Source organism: Apus apus, chromosome 2 (genome assembly GCF_020740795.1).
Source record: "Apus apus isolate bApuApu2 chromosome 2, bApuApu2.pri.cur, whole genome shotgun sequence".
In the NCBI taxonomy this organism is placed as follows: Eukaryota; Metazoa; Chordata; class Aves; order Apodiformes; family Apodidae; genus Apus; species Apus apus.
Window position 1 is genome coordinate 25,069,707 of NC_067283.1, and position 20,728 is coordinate 25,090,434.

The window sequence follows — 20,728 nt, forward strand, 5'->3', positions numbered from 1 at the left end:
CCCATAGGGCCAAGTTTGTCTGAGGATGTGGAGAACACTACAAGACAAAAGGGGAAACAAATATATGAGGAAAAAATATGCAGAGAGAAAATGAGTTTCACTGTAAAGAATGGTATTTCTCTGTCCTTATATGACTGGGAAAGTATTGTGTGCTGTTCCTTGTACAGGGCTGTTGGCAGTCGTGGTATTCACAACATGCTGGGTTACATTGCTGTTTGCTACACAGCTAAGCTCTGCCACGTTAGCTCTAAAAAGCTCTAAAAGTCTGTAGTCATTGCATCACAGAATGGTTTGGGTTGAAAGGGACATTGAAGATCACATCCAGTTCCCCTGCCATGGGTAGGAACATCTTCAACTAGATTAGGTTGCTCAAAGCCCAGTCCAACATGACCATGAACACTTCCGATGATGGGGAATCCACACTTTTTCTGGGCAACCTGTTTCAGTGTCTCACCACCCTCACAGTAAAAAATTTCTTCCTTATGGTCCATCCAAATCTATGCTCTTTCAGTTTAGAGCTGTTCCCCGTTGTCCTGTCACTACAGTCCCTGGTAAAAAGTCTCTCCTAATCTTTTTTTCATAAACCCCCTGTAAGTATTGAAAAGCTGCAATAAGGTCACTGTGGAGCCTTCTCTTCTCTAGGCTGAACAACCCCAACATTGTCGGCCTTTCTTCATGGGAGAGGTGTTTCATCCCTCTGATTGTTTTTGTGTCCCTCCTCTGGACCCACTCCAGCAGGTCTATGTCTTTCCTGTGCTGAGTATCACAGAACTGGACATAGTACTCCAGGTGAGGTCTCACCAGAGCAGAACAGAGGAAGAGAATCACCTCCTTCAACCTGCTGGCCATGCTTCTTTTGATGCAGCCCAGGACTGTCTTTAAAATATTTCCTTGGTTTATTTCTGTATGCAAATGGCAATTCCAGGAATATAGGTTAGAAAGCATAATGCACTGTATGTACAATGTTTAAAAAAAAAAGTCTGTTTCAACAAGAATTAAAGCAACAGATCTGGATGAAATGATGTCTTGTTCTGTGCTTTGCTTCTTCAAGCCCTGGCACCGCTGGAAACTCTAATACAAGAAACTGTTGAGTACACTCGCCAGAGAAAAGCGTTTGGCCGTGCCGTCCTGCACAACCAAGCCGTGCACTTCCGCCTGGCTGAGCTGGCCACCGACGTGGAGCTCCTCCGCTCGCTGCTGTACCGCTCCGTTGGTGAGCTCCCACATCTGCCTTCCCAGATCTGCTTCTCCTCATGCAAAGAACGTGGTCAGACTAAAGGAACACGGGGAGGTGGTTGCCAGAGAGGCAGGCTGTGATCAGTGATGGTGTGAGTGTAACTGTGCGTATGTATTTTTATGATTGTTTTTAGCTCTCTATGTGGAAGGCAACGATGTGACAAAATATGCTTCCATGGCTAAGCTAAAGGCGGGTCGTCTGGCCCGTGAAGTGAGTGATAGCTGTCTCCAGTTTTGGGGAGGAATGGGATTCACCAGCGAGGTTCTGGTGAGCAGGTTTTACAGGTAAGCAAGCGAGTGGTGAAAATTGGAAATGCCTTTACTGAAATTTGGCCTCTTAAATGTTCTGCTACAAGATCACCCACTGAAAAGGGCACCAGCTCCTAACTGATGTGAATGGTATTGTCCCACTGAATGGTGTGCCACTGAGTTATGCTCTGGATGCAAGGGCATCCATAGTCCTGTGGGTGACACATGTCAGGAAGACTATTCGTTTGACAGATCTTGGCTTAGCATTACAACTGAGTTGTTTGATCTACTTGCAGTTTAGCTTGAATGTCAGGTGACAGAAGTAAATTCCATGTTTTCACTGATGGTTCTTCAGCTTCTACCAGGCAACAGGACAAGAAAAAAGGGGAAGCCTACCAACAAGTGATTTTTTATTTCCCCCCCTCTGCTTGTAATCTTGATTACAGGAACAGAATTAAAGCAAAACAGCAAACAGTTATTCCAAACTGCAAGGGACAAATTAAAATCAGCTTCATCTTTTTCTCCATATGTCCACCTCAAGTCTATGTGTGAAACCAGAGTTCCCCATTAGGCTCCCACAGAAGTCTTTTCTGATAGCAGGTTCTCCCTGATGAGTCACACCACCCACCATGCAAGATGTATGAGACATGTACCTACTTCCAGCAAGTTGTTAGATCATTGAAATGATACAGATGCCTTTTTGCAAATTGATTAAGTCCCGTGCCAAGCCCTTGGAATTTTGCTGTATAACTACTTAGAGCAAAATTCTGTACAAGCAAACAGTTTCCCTGGCAGTTATTAGGAAAATTCTAGTCCCAGCGTCTTATATTCTGTAGAAGGACCAAAATGGAACTCTGATTTTCTTGCAATAACAGATTTCAGCTCAGCCCTATATAGATTATGATACCTAACCAAAGGTTAGGACAACTAGTTAGTGGTTCAGTTGGTTGAAAATTTTGGTGAATATACCTGTGTAAAGTGAGAGCAGAACACTTAAAAAACCTCTCTGTAAAAAGCTTGTGTTTTTTGGTAGGTTGAGTTACTTTTTCTGTTTTTAACAGTGTTTTATGAACAAGAATGCCATTGTGGTAAGTCAGAGAGATTTTCAAATGTTTTCGATTTCTGGATTCCTGATATTTTCTAGTGAAGGTACAGACTGCTGTACAGTGGTAGTTTTGAGCTGTCTGTCAACATGATGGGGTTTCTTAGTTACTTTTTTCACAGCTTCTTTATTAGCAGCTAAATGTCTCTGGTGATTCAGATATTAGTATCTACTGCAGTAGGCACTCTGAATAAAATTAATCCTTGTCTTGAAGCTCTTACTATCAAGGTTGTAATGTACAGAGATGAAGCCATCTGCATGTATGTAGTTTTGATCTGTCTTTAGATTCCCTACCCCAGTATACTATTGCTAAATGTGGGCAGAGCTTTTCTGAGTGAGTTCCAGAGTGGTTTCTAAGTACACCAGAGTCACATTTTTTCTCAGATGAAATCCAGAGTATTTCCTATTAGTATAAACTGTGTCAGCTGGCTAAAGAAACATATCTTTCTGCCTTTAAAACAACCACTGTTCTAAATGAGGCTAGAAGTGGTGTGATATCTGTACTCTAAAACTTTCTGTGAATCAGTAAAATTCCATCATTGAGTAACCATAAGCTCCAGGAAGGGAGAAGTAATTACCTAAATAAACAATTACAGGTTCAAGTTAGAAGCTTTTTAATCTGTAGTGATAAGCAAAGCAATGACTTTCCTAAAGCTGCTCTTTTTTTGTATAGCAGTCTGAATAACCATTCACGTCACTGTGATGTTTGTCCAGCAGCAAGCAGTGTAACTGCACAGCATGACATCTAGTCAGAAAGTACAAAGATTTTTGTAGCATAATCCTAACCAAGTTTTCAAGGACACTGGAAATTCCACGTTAATCTTTGATACATGTTAGGCTGTTACTCCTCAAAGGACACACGGCATATAATGCATGATTAGTGCATGAAGTCTTTGAATTTTAGTTATTGGTCTTGGTGAGGTGATAATAAACAGATGCAGTGCAAAACTGTCTGCCAAATAACTTTATTCACATCTATAATATTAATAATTAATCTTTCAAACTTCATGGAACAAGTGACTTTTCTCAAGTGCTCTATTATCTAGAAGGTATGAAGATAGCTGTTTCGCAACTTAAGTGTCTATACTGGGGCGATTGTGCATATCCAAATGTTTTCTTTCCTGTTGTAGGAAATCTGAGATGGAGAATGGGTTGGAAAAAAAAGTTTTGAGCCCAAATATCAAAGGGTTTGATAGAAACATAAAAGCCAATAATAAACAGTAAATGTGGGCTTTCCAGACTTTACCCTGCTAACAGGATTCTGCAGAAGGAAAATGCCAGACTGGAGTTGTGTTTGTTTATTTTTCTCTCCCCGTATGACATCATGACTTAGGAAAAGTCAACTATTGAACAAACGCACAATCTATAGGAAAACCCCAGGTTCTGAGAGATCAGAGGGGTAGAAAGTAGAAAGTATGTATTGTAGAAAGTATACTGCAATTTTTCAGATTCCATAACATGATTTTTTAAAAATTTCAGGTAGCAATCTATATATTTTAATAGCAATTATGTACACTTAAGTTGTTCTAGAAAGAACTTGTCCGGCATTTTTTTTAAAAGTTGGGTTTTTACAAATTAAGAATGACCCTAAACACTAAGAAGTGTGTTTAACTGCTGCCAGTTCTTACAGGTCTTAATCCTGAGGGGTCTAATGGGGAAAATGCTATAATTTCTTTATTTGCTGCATTGTGAAAGACTTGAGAAAGCAATAAGGAAAAATATTGATTGACTACTCGTGAAACAGATAAAGTATAAATGGCATTGCAAATACACATAGCTGCAGAAGAAAAACTGATTTGTCTCTTTTCCCTCAACTGTCACCTAGGTATTGCAATATGAAGTTTTCTTTGTAATTAAGGATAGTTAAAAATAAAATTTCTCTATAGTTTTAAGTAGAATTTTTTTAATAACTAATGCATTTCTTTCTAAATTATTTTTTATATTCAGCTGAAATATTTTGTTCCGTTTAATTCTTTGTTTAATTTTTTATATTCTTTCATTCCTTGCAAAGTATGTCTAAACTAGAATGAGACTAGACAATTAGATTTTTAAATCAGTCTTTGTCATTATCACAATTTATGGTTGTACCAAAAACTGCAAAACCCATCAATGTCTGTTGACAAAACCAATTTGATTTGAAGTCAGTACCTAACTCATGGGACAAAACAGCTATTCCTCAGTGATCTGTGAGAACAAATCTGTAGTTTCAACTTTTTTTTTCACTGAGGTTTTGCAATAGATGCCTGTCTACCACGTCAGTTGACTTTTAGGGGTACTTTGAGAGGGAATTTGAGATGAAGCACATGGCATGGGTGCTGGCAGCTGGCCTGTGCCAGAGGCTGCCGCTGGATGGTATCAGCTCAGACTTCTTCCTCTGGGTTGCAGTCTCCTTTAGCTGCTGCTTCATTTGGACAGCCTATAAGCAATCTAGCTGAGTTGGAAGATGGGGGAGGTCACAAGATACTAGACTTCAGGGTTCATCAGTACATATTGTGGAGAAAAATCTTGCCAGTTATACAATTTGAACATTGTTACTGTGATAAAAAAGGGTAAACCTTTTGTAATCAAGTGCAGTTTGTGCTGAAAGGAAGCAGTGTGTAACTGGCCTTCTGGAAAGCAGTGATACTCTGAGCCACAGAAACCTAGAGAAGGATTTAGCAAGATGCCATACCAATGGCCTCCTAACCAGGGAAGGAGGGAGCAGCAGGGAGCAGTCTCTGAGGGACTGCTGCTGGGAAACCAGGCTGCAAGGGAAAACCAGACCTGGAGTCAACAAAACTTGCTTTCTTCCCCATCTGAGTGGCACTGGTCACTGCCAGAGAAGAAAAAGAAAATTACTTATTTTCTCAGCACTTTAAAGTTAAGTGAGGACATCTCCATTGAGGACAGATAATGCATTGGGCTCCTCTCAGTGTTTGCAAGGTGTGCTGCTCTGTCATGGGGGCAGCAAAGAGGTGACTGAGGGATTGGAAAGTGAAGTGTTGCTGTGCCAGAACACAGGGATCCCAGATGTAGACTGCCTAAAGTAACAGAATTCTAATATTTTTATATATTAAACTATTTATATGCTATGTTAATCATGTATTATTGATATAACATAAACTTACAATAAATAGCTGATACAGAAGCTTACTTTACTATCCCCAGCTTCCTCACAGAGCTCCTGGCAGGATAGTTAGTCCCACGGTTTTGTTCTCTTATGCTGAAAGCAAGTCCTTTCCCAGAAGAGGGCTGCTAGATTAACATCATTTGAGTTTTTTGTCATCTCAGGCCTCTTGCACTGGGTGAAACCTTCTGTCCTCTCTCCATGGGGAAGAGATTAGCATTAGTTGCCTGCCTATAGATTTTGGAGGAAATACTTCATGTCTCACCCATAGAAACAAAAATATTATCAGCAATTTTGTACAGACACAAAAACACATGTGAAAGGTCTTTTGTTGTGGATTTTCTTTTTTTAAGTTATATTTATGTAATGGCTATGTAATAACCTGACATCTCTGTCACACACCACTGAAGCCAGATCCTACCACTGCCTATTTATAACTTGATATAAACAAGCCTCATGTGGCCAGGATTCCTGCTGCAAATGGAGGGCTTTTATCAGCATCACAGAGGAGGTCTGAGGATTGATTACTTACTGTAGCTACAGTGCTGTGAAGATACAGGATGCTAAGCACTAGCAGAGGCTTTCCGCAACTTCAAAAAGCAGGCAGCACTGCAGTATGAAGAACAAGTCACCTACTGTTGTTTCAGTTCCACTGCCATCAACAAGACCCATAGGAAGACAGGGAATCTTCAGGCTACTGAATTTAAGCAGAGGTAGTTTAGCAGAACTCCAGTATCTCATGGCTTAATTTGGTGGGGTTTTTTTCTCCCCAGAGGAGAAATTTGTGAAGAAAACTGCTTAAGGTTGCAGCAGTCTGCTATCTGGCTACCACAGGGAACTTAGGCAATACTGTTAGGGATGACTCAGTGATATTAATGGCAGTTTTTAAACGACTGCAGTTAGAAATATCAAAAGTAAATAAGTTTGGAGCAGCCATGAATTTTTAAAGCAGAGAACCTTTATATACTATATAATACTAAACTAGTATTAGTAATAAGTAATATTAGTATATGTTAGTAGAATAGTAATAAGTAATATACTAATATTGCTAATAAGTAATACTATGTATACTAATACTATACTATCGTACTATTTAATGCTATACTATAATACTATATAACACTAGTATGGATTATGCCACATCTCACATAAGCCTTTAAGGAGATCAGGATGCTTCTTGATTAAAAACTTCAATGAAAATGTACCTTCTCAGTACAATTCTCCAGTACCTCACATACTGATTGACTAAAACTCTTTTTACCACACAGTTAAACTAAGTTAAGGGCTGCAACACTTTTCAATGCTCGCCCTTCAAAAGCTCTCTGCCCTCCTAAAATTAATATGCAGGTTTAGGCACCTACAGCTTTGGCAAAGGAAAGCAGGGATGTTGTGGGAAGTACTGCAGACGATCTCAGCAAGAGGAGGCAGTGGAGGAGGTGTTCTGCAGAAAGTTGGTGTTAGTACGTAACATGTAGGTCATTGGAGCAGGCAGTCCAGCAGCAAACCCTGCCAAGAGGCTGTGATGCTTTATATACCAGTCCAAAGTGACCAGATCTAAACCAGAAGTCTGTATGGAGCCCAGCTGCAGGTCTGGCTGGGCTTAAGCATGGGCAGTTGTGTGCTAGGAAAGGCTTTAACTTCTTTATAGATGAAAATACAGTGTTATGCCAAGGTAAGGTTATTTTTAAAATAATTTGAAAATTTGACATGACAAATTGTATCTTAAGCCTTTTGATTTTGAATTAGCAATATCCCTGTACACAAAAGAGTGGTATTTACAATGCTGACGTTTGTCCACACCATGTATATACTTATATGCACAAGGCATTTCAAGGTACTAAATGCAGCTCCGTAATAAATGCATAGAATCGATGTGTATGTACAGTTCTGTACTTGTTCCATCAGTACAGCATGCAAATGTTTAAATCCACTCTTTATATTTCTACAGAGACTTTAGATTAATGTCAATAGGAGGTGGTACGGATGAAACGATGCTTTCCATCATATGCAAATACATGGAAACACTTCCAAGCAAGTGATGTTATCTCCAGTCTTGCTTGAAATAAAGTAAGCAAGGGCATGGTTTCTATTGCACACTGAAGGTAAGAACAAGTACATGAAAAATGCTCACCAAGGTCTCTTACCATTTTCATTCTACATGTTCTCCAGTATAAAATTTGTCGGTAAGAAACTCTGGTCTCCTGCAAGAGTTACTGCTTTGGAGGGTGTCTAGTGATCCAGACAAAGCACCCAAAAAACCTGTCATCTTTAATCAAGGTATATCTACATTTTAGAGCATCTAAGCCAACAGTTAAGAAACATAACTAACTTCCATATGGGTAGAGCTATGATTTCACTAGTAGCCTAATCTAATTGCAGTGTAGCTTTGCTTTCAAGATTAAAGCACAAATTATTCCCTGCAGTATTAAAATACTGGAAGTTATTTTGCTCTCAATTACAAGCACCTTCTCTGTCTTTCACTTTTAAAATAAAAATGAGTTGTGTCATCTTTGCCATGTTTACATTGACTTGTGCTGCTCTGTAATGGGTGTGGTGGTGGGAATGGGGGTTGATTTTTATCTGTGGAATTCTGAAAAGAAATGACTAATTGTATCTGAAGCTTTTGGAGGCCTGATGTTCAGCAGTAAGTTGCCATGTTTTGTGTGTAATTATTAAATAAAAATATTTAGAATTAACATGTTAACATGAAAATTGTGTGTAATTAAACTCTTCCTAAAATAAACACTTAAGCCAGACAAGTCAGTCCATATTATTGCAAAAAAAAAGCTTCAGTGAAATTGTCCTTGTAATCAAATGAATGTGTCGATTAAGTATTTTCTAAGGAATCCTCATGATACTACTACAATGTCAACAGTCTGATAGTTCAAAGATGGTGTTTCCTTCCACCTGGAAAGAATCTGTGTGTTTGGTAGATACTCTTAAATTACACTAAACTCAGAAACACAATATATAAATACTTTGTAAAAATTATTTATAGAATATTTTGAAAAACAAGAATAAACGTAATGGCAGTATTCTTAGGTAGCTGCTATTAACTGCAACTTTGTAAAAGTACCATTATTGATACTGTTACTTTTCTATCCACCCACTGTATAGTGTACTTTATTCTACTAGGTCATACTACACAATCCTGAAATGCTGGTATACATTTGTGAATTTTAAGTCCTGTCAGAGTAATAGTTTTGTACCAGAAAATGACCAGAAAAGCAAGTGCAGATGCTGAGGAGAATTTTAAGGCCACAATGCATGGTTCACCCAAACTGCCATTCCCCATCTCCACATGACATATTTGCAAAGGAGTTTCACCTTTACATCAATTTGCCTTAACCATTCTAAGAAAACCTGCAGGATTCCAGTTCAGATTTTAAACTGAAAAATTGACCTTTTACTGCATTTGAAGGGAAATGTGCTACACCCTGCAAAATAACATAAAAACAAATGCCAGTTTTCACTCTGTATAATCAGTTACCTTTCTGTTCAGAATGTTCATGTTAAAAGACCCTAATAGAGCTCTGTTTCAGCACTTAATTAAAAAAAAATAAACCCTTGTGTGTTTTCTAATAGATGTAGAACACTGACTGGAGCCTTCATATATTCCTTGTGCTTAAGGGTTTGTTTTTTTTTCCCCATTTGCCACCCTACGTAGACAACAATAGCAGTTGATCACTAAAAAAAATACAAATAAATGTCTATAGAGATTGTTCAGACACCATATTTAAGAGCCAGAATTGTATTTCTAGAAGATGATCATCTATCAGGGGAGTGTGATTGTCAAACAGATACTTCAGTAAGTATCATCTCACTGCTTAGGTACACTGCACTCCACTGTCTTATTAAAATTACACAAGTGCATCAAGTTTGGATGGCAAACGATAACCTATTACCCAGCTTTGGGAATGCTATACTTGTTTGACAAGCCTAGCAATTGTCATATAAAGACAGTGCATTATCCTGGTGTTGGTATTTAGGTGTTCTGTTACTATAAAAGCACTGTAGGCCATTGAACAAATACTAATCAAGACATATTTGAGCTTTAATTACTTTTACACATTGTGTGTTTTGTATTAGCTAAGTGATTTCCATGTCATACTTCCACAAGGTATGAAGTAAAATATGAAAGTGTAGCATACTCCTCCATTTCTTATTCTAGTAGTGCTCCCACACTCAAGTATTGACCCTTAAATGCAGCATCACTTCCAAAAAATACATTGGTATTCTACAGTAGAAAAGAATGCATATACACAACTCTAGCTAGAATACTGCAGGACACTTTATTTGGCAGTTTGTAATTAGTTATACAGTGTTTCTAGAAAAGTTTTTTCCAAAATCGTAGATACAATTACAGTATCTAGGAAACTTTATTTTTTGAATGTTAAACTCAGCAATGTAATAGCTTCAACTATTAGAAACTATCTGCTGAACCAAAGCTAAGTCTTCAAAATAAAAAACAATATGACAGCACCTCCAACAGGTACATCATAATACACTTTCATATAAAATTCAATACATCTGACCTCATATTTCAGACATCATGCAGTGTAGATTTAGGGATCATCACAGATTGAAAAGTAAACACAGTAATGGTAGAAGCTTTAGTGATTCAACAGAATCATTAAGTTTTAAATACTTTAAATATAAAGAAAACATTTGTATCCATATTGGTTGATCCCAATGACCAAAGGCATTTGCTTAGAAGACTAGATGTGTAAGCATGATTTGCCACATTTAAATTAAAAAAAATCCAGTTTTAAGTAACTTCTCCCCCAAACACACAGTTTAAGCTACTCAAACACATATGGTGTCAGACCTAGCCAAAGAAATAATTGTTGGGGGTATCCTACCCTTATTACATTTGTTAGTTTCAGGCCAGCCTTTTAAAAATCCAGATAAAACCAATTTAGAAAGATTAAAGTTTTATTCATACTTCTGCAACCTAGAATTTACTGTATGTCTGAAACTGGAGCTCTAATTTAGAGCATGGCCCAGAATGAATAGCAGAATGAAAGCCTTTTAATTCTGCAATTACTTAGTATCTGAGCAACCATTTTTTCTGTATTTTTAAGATCAAGTCTAAAAACTATTTTCCCCTAAAAAAGCAACCAACTATGTTAGCAGCTTCTGCATATTTACAAACAGTCCCCCCAAAACAGGGAATGATGGGAAAGAGTATGATTCATTAAGAAAACTATAATATTGCATTAAGAATTAATGCAATTTACAACAATTTCACTGTGTTTTATCAACAGAATGTGTCACTTCAGATCAATGTCTTCATTAATTAAGACTGCTTTATAGTTGAAATTATACAGTTTAAACCAAAGGTAACATGCATCACCTCAGTTTAATAATCCAGTATAATACAAAAAAAACAAACAATGCAAAGAGCATCATGTAGCATAATAGCTTTGTCTGGCTTCCTCTAGAGAGTGTTCTCAGTCTGCCCATGGTTGCACCCAGAAGTCCACCCGTAGATTCAAAATCATTATCCTACATTAAAGAAAGAAAGAAACAATACACTAAAAACCATGTTATTCTACTCTGAGAGCTTGTTAAGTGTAGTTTTTTCCTTTTTTTTTTTTTTCAAATTTTCCAGAACAATTATTTCAGAGGCAGTTTCTGAAAATTAGCCAGGAAAAACTTTCACCCATTTATCCAAAGATATTTTTTTTCCAAGACCAAAGCAATATGTAAGCAAAAAAGTAATTTTTTACTTCCTTATTTTTTGTATCTCTCTTCTATTCTTAAATACAATTAAACATTGAACTGCCTTTCTAATAATACTGTACATTCGCTAAGTGAAAAAAAAATATTGTATCTGAAGTACAGAGACCTTGGTTGTGCCCTGGAAGTAATGCACTGGCACATCTAACTTTTTGAATAGAAATATTGCTTAGGAATTCATCACAATTTACAGTCAACAATAAGCTGTCAGCATTTTAATACAGATGTTTATATTAAAAGGAGAAATGCTTTAAATTACTAACTTCTAAATCCTGCCCCATATTTAGAGAAAGTTAGTGACTAAATACTTACCATTTCTGATAACATTTTGTTTTGGTTTTTAACTTCTGTTCCAATTTCAATGGAAAGCTATTAAAAAAAACCCAAAAAGCATTAAATGTGAGTAAACAGTTATACATAGGTTAGAGAAACCAGTCTGAATTACATGACAAGACTAGTATTTCCCCACATAGAATGTGAAAATAATACCCGGTCTTTTCAAATAACAAAATAACACCCACAGTATTCCGTCACTGACCCTTAGGAAAGTATTTGTCACTTAACTAAACGAGAGAAGTCAGAGAAGGTACACAATGCTCCTCTCTCCTTTTCTCCTTTAACAGAGAGCACCTTATTAGAACTGTTACACAGACTTTCAAAAATTCAAGATTTACTCAAGTCTAAGTAGCAACAATCAATTTACTGGAACAGCTGTTAAAACTACTGGCATGCAGCACAGAGGACCACAAGCACTCACATTAAGTCAATGTTGCTTATGCCTGTAACCTGCTAATACATCTATTTTGACAAGTTGCTTCTATGCCATAAATGGGAATTTCTTTTGTGAACTTTCCTATTCCATCTCTGCTTTGCGTCATGAAACAGCAAGGGTGCAGCAGGACAAGGAGGCAAAATGATTAGAGGGCTGGAGCACTTCTCTTTTGAAGACAGGCTGAGGGAGTTGGGGTTGCTAAGCCTGAAAAAGAGAAGACTCCGGGGGGACCTTATAGCAGCCTTCCAATACCTGAAAGGGGCCTATAAGAAGGCTGGGGAAGACCTGTTCACAAGGGCATGTAACAATAGGACAAGGGGGGGATGGTTTTAAGCTAGAGAAGGGTAGATTTGGGTTGGACATGAGGAAAAAGTTATTTAATATGAGGGTGGTGCCTAGAGAGGTGGTGGAGACATTAAGGGTCAGGCTTGAAAGGGCTCTGAGCAATCTGGTCTATTTGGAGATCCCTGCTTATTGCAGGGGGATCAGATTACATGACCCTTATAGGTTCCTTCCAATCCAATCCATTTTATGATTCTATGATTCTAAGTGTGTATGTAACAGTCAGTCCAGAGGTAGTAACCAAGGTCAGTGACAGCCTGGTGATCACCCAGCACATCCACAGCTATGAGACAAGTCCAAGGCCAAACCAGAAAGTCAAGTCTGCAGGTAAGGGTCAGAACCAGGGAGGTATGAGACCAGACACAAACAGAGCTGCAACACAGCAAAGGTGAGGGCCAGCCAGGAGAATCTTGGCTTAAAAGCAGCTCCCAAGTGAAATGGGGGAAAACCCCAAATGAGGCTTCTTAGCAGCTCGTCCTCTGTAACTATTCTTATTAACACATTTGCCTTGAATAACCAGCTCAGCTCCTAGAAGGGAGGGAAATGTGCTCCAGGCCTCGATGCTTTACATTAGCCAAAACCCTTTTATTTATTTTGTGACACAACCTGAATCTCATTGTTTCTTACTCATTGCTGCATTTCACCACAACCTATCAAGTCAAGAGTGAACCATGAAGTTTCTAAGAAGATTATCTGAAGATTATTCCATACTCCAAGATCATTACACTGCATTAAAAGACACAACTGCAGAAAGAACACACATGCTGCTCCATGGAGCAATGTCAACCACACTGTTAACAACCTGTGACACTGATTTGGAATACAATACACAAGAGGAGATGAGAAATTAAATTATGTAACAAAGGTGAAATCTTTTTTTTAACCCCTAACTTATTCTAACTCATGTAGGTGGATAATTTCTCAACTTGAGCCCAAGATTTTATTTTCTATTTTAAACTAGACAGATTACTTTTAAGCCAAGGGATATAATTACCAACAGGAATTTTAATTAGTTCAGGCCTAAGAATTCATTGGCTTGTACTACATACATAGATACAGCACCTACTGCTAAGAATGTGTTTAAAAAAAAAATAAATCTCAAGTTGTTAAGGAAACATCCCCCCCCAATTTTAATCACAGAGCTGTCTTTCAGTTAGGTTGCTTGAAAGAAGTTCTCAATCTCTGGAAGGAATCAGAATCATTAAACCAACAAATTTATCTTCCAGAGTATATTAGCATGCTATTTCTTAACAGCTGTTTTCACATTGTAGATTTATCAGCAGATACAGTAGAAGCTGATGAGCCCCACTGACAACACCAAAAAGTCCATTTTCTTAAATGACCCTAAACCAGTTTATTGACCTAAACACACATTTTGTAGTTTCTGCAGGGACAAGAACTCCTACTGTAGGACAGTAAGCCATAAGCAACACCACAGCTGTCCTCAAGATAGCAAAAAGGTCATCTCTAGCTAAAAATCTAATTAAAGGAAAAATCAGTTATACAAATGAATGATTGTGCATGTGGGTTGAGAATAATTATTTCTTGCACTAGATTTACGTTTTAAATTAAGTCTACTGCTCCACTGGTCCATACAATTTAATTCAATAAATGTGATGATAACACTATAATTAAATACTTACTGATTTAATGGCACTGACTTTGGTACGCAGACTTTCTGTTAACCTGTCATTTTCTTCTTCGTAAACACTGTATCCACTGCTGGTATAGCCATAGTTACCAGCAGGTGCTCCATCACCTACAAACACAAGAGTCAGTAGGTTAGACAGAAAACACCACTGCAGCAAGTGATCTTCACACATGGAAATACACTCTTTCCATTTAAAACCACATTTCCCTAACATCACCCTTGGTGATCAGGAAGAGGTGCAGCATATTCCTGAGACAGAGATTCAGCTTTTTTCAAATCTGAAAATTATCTATCAATATGCAAATCAAAGATGGAAAACTGGGGAATGGTTGTATTTCAATATATCAAATCTTTTCCCACATCATGTTTTCAGATTACTCCCATGGAAATCATCCTAGGCATTACACAGACATGTGAAGGAAGCACCGAGGCCACTACACAAAGTGATAAACCTAACTCAAAATAGGAAAGCTGAGATCATTCTCTAACACTATTTGATCACACCTGCATTTAAAGGAGAGAGCACACCCTGATCCTTACATTTATTTCTCTAAAAGTAAGACCCTGGAGGAGACACCAGGCCTCTGAACAGAACACTGCCACTTCTGTCACCACCCTGCAGTGGTAACCCTACTCTGCCTTTGCTTTTTGGGTGATGGAGCTTCAGTACTGTTATCTATACAACTGATTCAGCAAAGTAAATGGTGTTAATGTTATTCTATAAATTAGGCTAATGGCAACTTCTCAACAAGACTGGGTGAAATGGATGTTTCCATTTCATCACAGTGAGAGCTAAGACATTCACTTTCTCCCCAATAAAAAGTATCAATGCCACATAGAGAAAGTTGACTAAAATGACACCATTTTAGGGATAAGAGTTGTTCACATTGTCTTCTTTTACAACTGCATCTAAGTACAGTACTTCCTACAAGTGATTCACAATTCTGAGTATCTTTATAAGTTAATATACCATATAGCTTCAGGCCAAAATACCATAACCATTATTATTACATAGACTGTGTCCTAACAGATGTGAACAGCCTCAAAGCTTTTAAATAGGCACAGATACTTCTGTATATTAACAGAAAGCACTGTGAAGAAGCCTGGCTACTGTTTACAGGAAGGACAAACCTCAGCGTGGCAGTTTTATGGCAGGACATTGTAATATGGATGTAACACAACCACAGGCTAAAAAACAGGTATGAGGTAGCTGCTGGCCACAACAGAAGTCCTGGTGCCCAGCTTCCATCTCCAGCCTACTACATAAAAAAGAATTCTAGACAAACAGTTGAAACATCAGGGGAAAGCAGCAAATTCTATTATGACTGTTATAAGCTAGAGTAGACATTTAAGTCCTCTGCTTGACTTCCCAAAAGATTTTTTAAGAAGTAGTTTCAGGATATGCCTTAAGTCATTATTAGCCAGATACATGATAAAAGAAGGCACACTCTTTTCCTTGCACTCCTTCCATAAACACCCATCACTTCACTTTTTCAGAAATAGCACATTGAGCTAGATGGCCTTCAGTCTAACCCCTCCTAGTTCCCACCCAAGAGCGAGCAGAGTCTGACAAAAGGACTGAGGACCTAAGCATTATCAAATGCCCACCTCTGTGTGATTAAGGTACTGGAACATCTGTCATATGAGGAAAGGCTGAGAGACCTAGGGCTGTTTAGTCTTGAGAAGACCAAGAGAGGACCTGATTAGTGTTTATAAATAACTGAAGGGTAGATGTCAAGATGGGCCAAACACTTTTCAGTGGTGCCCTGTGATAGGACGAGGGGAAACAACACCAAGCTACAACACAGAAAGTTCCACCTCAACATGAGGAAGAGCTTCCTTACTTTAAGAGTGACAGAGCACTGGAACAGGCTGCCCAGAGAGGTTGTGGAGTCTCCTTCTCTGGAGACTTTCAAGACCCATTCGGATGCCTTCCTGTGTGATCTGTCCTAGGTTTTCCTTCCTGCTGCAGCAGGGGAGTTGGATCTTCAGAGGTCCCTTCCAATCCCTATTCTATGAGGTTCCAGAATTCAGCCATAAACTTCTAAGGCATAAACATTACCCAAGTTTTACTCCGAGGTCACTGCACCTCCATGATTCTAGAACATGACATGGGAGTTCGAAGTTTATAATTATCAACGTGGCTGTTGGCTGAAAAATGGGGCCTGAGCATCTCAAAACACTGAGCAGCAATGCTACAGAGATTTCTGCCTTTGCATCAGATAATATTTGTAATAGATTGACAACGGCTGTTGTGTTGGTTTTTTTCTCCCCAAATATAGCAGGAAACCACACAAAAGTACCAAAATTAACAAAAAACCAAACCCAGAATTAGGAAAGGACTTGACTGAAGAAGGCAAATCTGCCCATCCATGGCAGCATGGCTCAAACAGTGCATCAGACCCACTCACGAACACGATCAAGTACAACACCCGGCGCTGCGCCGCAGGTCCAGCAGAGCTAGGATGAGAACCGACGTACCGCTCGGGGGCAGCCACCCCCGAGACCCCGCCCCGGGCCAGGCCCTGCGCAGGCGGCCCCAGCTGCCGCAGGCCGCACACAGCGCGGCCTAAGGGGAGCACGGGCTGCTCCGGCCAGCCCCGCCGCGCCCTTCACCCCTCCTGCTCTCCCTTCAGCCCCCCCGCACCAGCCGAGGGACACCCCGCGGCCGCTGCCCACCGGCACCGCCGTCCCGCCAGCCCGGGCGGCGGCCGCGCCCCGCAGGCCGGCCGCTGGACCGCCGCGCTTACCGAGCCCGGCCCGCCTCATCGCTGCGCCCGGAGCTGCCGCGGGGCGAGGGGGATGGAAGCGACTCCCGCGCCCAGAGGGCCTGAGGGGAGCGGGGCTCGGCGGAGCGGCCCCAACCCGGCTCCGGCGCGGCCGAGACGCAGCCCCGGCGCGGCCCGCGCCTCATTCACCCGCCCAGCGCCACGACAGCGCGCGGCGCCGCGCGGCCCGCTGGGTACGGCAGCGCGGGGCGGGGCGGCCGCGGGGGCTGCTGGGGGCTGTAGTGCCCGTGGTGCCCGTGGTGCCTGCGGTGCCTGCGGTGCCGCGGGGGCTGCTGGGAGCTGTAGTGCCCCGGGGGCCTGGGGGCGGGGCGGGCCAGGGAGGGTCGCGGGGCCCGGGGCCTCCTGCGGGCACGGGGAGGGCTGTTCACGGGGAGGGCTGTTCGCGGGGAGGGCTGTTCGCGGGGAGGGCTGTTCGCGGGGAGGGCTGTTCGCGGGGCTGTGAAGTGCAGAGTGGGAACAGCGCTTGCAGGACGCTCAGGCAGAGAGAGCTAGAGAAGAACACAACCCTCGTAGTCACGAGCCCTTCACGGGAAGCGGGCAGGCCGGAGGGCTGGGAGGGGTGAAAGGGGCTCCCGTCCCTTACCTGGGTTATAGCTCTGAGCGCCAAGGAGAAAACACTGACTGATTTGGCTTGCCTTATTAACATACTATGAATGCACTGTTAGCGTGCTGAAGTTGTCATTTTTAGGCACTGTCACTTTAAATGGAAGCAAAGAGCGGGTTAACCAGTCATGCATATGAGTGATAGAACGTGCTCAGAGATACAGTGACCACGGGTTTCTGCCTGTAGATGTAACCCCCGTGTTGCAGGAAGGTGAGCTGGCTTTAAGGGATACCAGCCGGCTCCCTTTTCTGGGCAGGACTGGAAACTCAAGCAAATACCTCAGTTCAGTGCCTGGATCAGCGTAGTGCTCGCCAGGAGCCGCGCGCTGCTCCCAGGCCCCGAGCCCAGCCTGGAGCCCCGGCTCTGCAGGGGCCTCTCCACGCTGCCCGAGGCACTGAACCAGCAGCTGCTTCTCAGTGTGGGAGAGTGTTCAGCCCACACCATCCGTGTGACTAACAGGCCTGGAAAACTGTGTGATTTCCTAGAAGTGTACGTTTCCAGGAGCTGGACTGTGAGGCAGTGGTTTCGGGGGGCTGAAGGTAGCAGGGTAGCATCACGGGGAGCCTGGCCTCTTGCTGGAGCTGGGACTGGCAGCAGCTTCTTCCTTGCGGCTTTAGAAGAGCAGCAAATTCTATTAAGTACAACCAGTTGTGAATTTACTCAATACATTGCCCATTTCAGGTTGCATTAAACTTGTAAGAACTGCTTGTGAAAGGGAAAAAATGAAAACTGCCTTCTTTTCAGGAGGCCATCAGTACATTATCATTTAATTGTTTGGAAAGGGAAGATTCAGTGGTTTTCTTGTAACAGGCAGCCAAAACATTAAAATTCAGTGCTTAGTGGAGCTTTATCACCTTTTTCCCCCCCCTGTTGTTTTGGAAGTAACAGACATGCCTCTGCAGCATACAGGAACTCAAACTGGAAACCTGCAGATTTCATTATTATTGAATCTTCTGTTCACTGAATGATTTAAATTTCATTTGCAAATATTATCTCTCCTTCATTCTTTAACCCCTTGCAGTGCCTTATCAGAAATGGATTTTACGTGCTTCTATTAAAGATGTGATTCACTCTGTATACCACTGGGTTGAATTTGTTTCCTAGGATTGTACCAGAATGATTTACATGTATTCTAGCACGAAGCAAAAAATATCATGGAATCCATTCAGAGTTTGCTATTTCAGGTGTGGAATGTATTAGGCTAAAGAAGCTGCATTGACTTTTCCAATTACAACATGCTGCCATATCATTAAGTGCTTCAGTATTTGTGTTCTGGTAGGAACTAAGACACCCAGTATTGGACAAGACCCACATGTATCATACAAGCTCTGTAAATGTAGGCCAAAGCTCCTACTTCAGTGATCATGCAGTGTAACAGGAGTCTTCATCTAGGCTGGTAAAGCTGTAGAAGGAAGAATAAAATAACTCTTGTCAGTAATGTGGCTTCTGTCCTCCTGTTCTGTAAGATATCCCGTGTTATCCTTTTGCTGCGCGTAAAACCACAAATAATTGCAGCATTTCTTTTCTCTCCACTTCTCGAAGTTCAGCTGAGCCTAAATATCAGCCCAACCCTAGAACAGACACTGAGAAGCTGTTTATTTCATTATCTCTCGGTCGCATCTGGATGCGTAGATCTCAAACAGCGTTAAGAAGACTAAAACAAGTATAATGTAGAAACTGGCCCTTCAGTTTACTTAATATTTGATAATTTGAGAAGTTTATCCAAAATTTCAACTAAGTCATTAGTTGCACATACAAAACAGAAGCGAAGACCAAGGAGAAGAAATTAACTACAGAACTGTTACTCACACTTACCACCAGAGGATTTTGTCTGCAACTCAGCAATTTTTACAGGAGTTTGCAAGCTGCCATCACTGATGCCTTGAGACTTTACATCAGTTGAGGACAATGCATCAGTGGCTTCAAAAAAGGGGAAAGTGCTATCAGCAGATTAAAGATGCCGTTTGTGCTAAAACCATCTGAAGTTCATGAATGAGCCCATTTCTTACCTTGCCAGGACGAAGAGGTCTTTTAAAGGATTACCTGCTTAAACCAGCAACATTATATGTAAAATTTACAGAAAACGAACAAGAGTCTGAGAAAACCTTTTTTATAAGTCCTACAGGTTTGAACTAGGTCTCTCTTAGGATCAATATCCTCATCAAACACAATTGTTGAAGAAGTGTTAAGAGTAACTGGCTTGCAGGAACTAAATAACCAGAGTAAAATTGCAACTCCAGGAGCAGGAAAATATCTTCTAGTAACAGCTGACTCTCTCATTGTTACTTATAGCTTTCTTTACTTTTTTTTTCTTCATACACCAGCCAAGATAATTATTATATTTGGTGGCATTGCTGTACTATTTTTTTTTCTTTACAGTATTTGCATGTTCTGTGTCACCCTTCATTTCCTCCCCTCCTCTCCCCACCATGACACTTCTTCCCTTTTTTATTAAATATGGATTTGTACATAACTATGTAAAAAAGTACATCTCCCCACTAGGACTGTAGTTAAAACCCATTGTTAAAGGGACTCATTTTTCACTTTTACTTACATTTTCTGTAACATAAAATTCCAATTAGCCACATTTAAGGTGTTCACAACTCATACAGCTTTTGTCTATAATCTGCTTATGATGCTTTGAAATAGCATAATGAGTTATACGCAATTTATAAATAGCACGTTTAATTATTCACAGTTTCTTACAGCAAAGCATGGAAATTATACTGACATGATTAATGTTTCAAATTGATTTTTATCTTACTGAATTTATAGTTGTTTCATACACTGAAAGTGCCTCGTAGGAAAGTTAATTTTATAGCCTCCTGACATTACAATAATGAAATTGTGATTCCATCTCACAACACAGACTGGACACATAGGTCAACTGGGTACTATTAATATTCACTAGATATCCATTGATCTGTTTTATTTGTATTAATCATTTCACAGCATGAGTCTGTGAATTAAATACAATGTTTCTGTGGACGAGTTCAGTTGTACTCCTGTTGGCTTTCTGGCCCTTTCCCTGGCAGCTCTCCCACACGGAGTTTGGACTTTGCAAACCAGCTGTGCATGGTTAGCAGGTGTGGTAACAGCTGTTCCTTGGCCTTTCCAGTTCTTCCTGCCAGGAAG

The 20,728-nt window shown here is 40.5% G+C and overlaps 2 protein-coding genes across 4 annotated transcripts in view; one reads left to right on the plus strand and one right to left on the minus strand.

Annotated features, from left to right (window-relative positions):
• The window catches only part of LOC127380557 (probable acyl-CoA dehydrogenase 6), a 74,836-nt gene extending 66,384 nt beyond the window's left edge, over nucleotides 1–8,452 (plus strand). Inside the window, exons 7-10 of one of the 2 annotated variants that reach the window (XM_051609706.1) lie at nucleotides 1,052–1,213; nucleotides 1,371–1,521; nucleotides 7,642–7,760; nucleotides 7,863–8,452. In XM_051609706.1, the coding sequence (XP_051465666.1) occupies nucleotides 1,052–1,213; nucleotides 1,371–1,521; nucleotides 7,642–7,732 (404 nt within the window). In that variant the 3' untranslated portion in view covers nucleotides 7,733–7,760; nucleotides 7,863–8,452. Of the gene's footprint in view, nucleotides 1–1,051; nucleotides 1,214–1,370; nucleotides 1,522–7,641 lie in introns of both variants that reach the window. The other variant, XM_051609705.1, reaches the window with a different exon arrangement.
• Nucleotides 8,453–9,966: 1,514 nt separating this feature from the next.
• On the minus strand, nucleotides 9,967–17,155 carry BET1 (Bet1 golgi vesicular membrane trafficking protein). Of its 2 annotated transcripts, none has more exons than XM_051612057.1 (4): nucleotides 16,951–17,155; nucleotides 14,211–14,308; nucleotides 11,748–11,804; nucleotides 9,967–11,201 (listed from the first exon to the last, which is right to left on the minus strand). In XM_051612057.1, the coding sequence occupies exons 1-4, from the start codon at nucleotides 16,967–16,969 to the stop codon at nucleotides 11,046–11,048; spliced, it is 330 nt and encodes a 109-aa protein (XP_051468017.1). In that variant the 5' UTR covers nucleotides 16,970–17,155; the 3' UTR covers nucleotides 9,967–11,045. The 2 variants fall into 2 exon arrangements, with proteins under 2 accessions (XP_051468017.1, XP_051468016.1); XM_051612056.1 differs by having other exon boundaries at nucleotides 14,193–14,308; nucleotides 16,951–17,151.
• Between the last annotated feature and the right edge of the window lie 3,573 nt (nucleotides 17,156–20,728).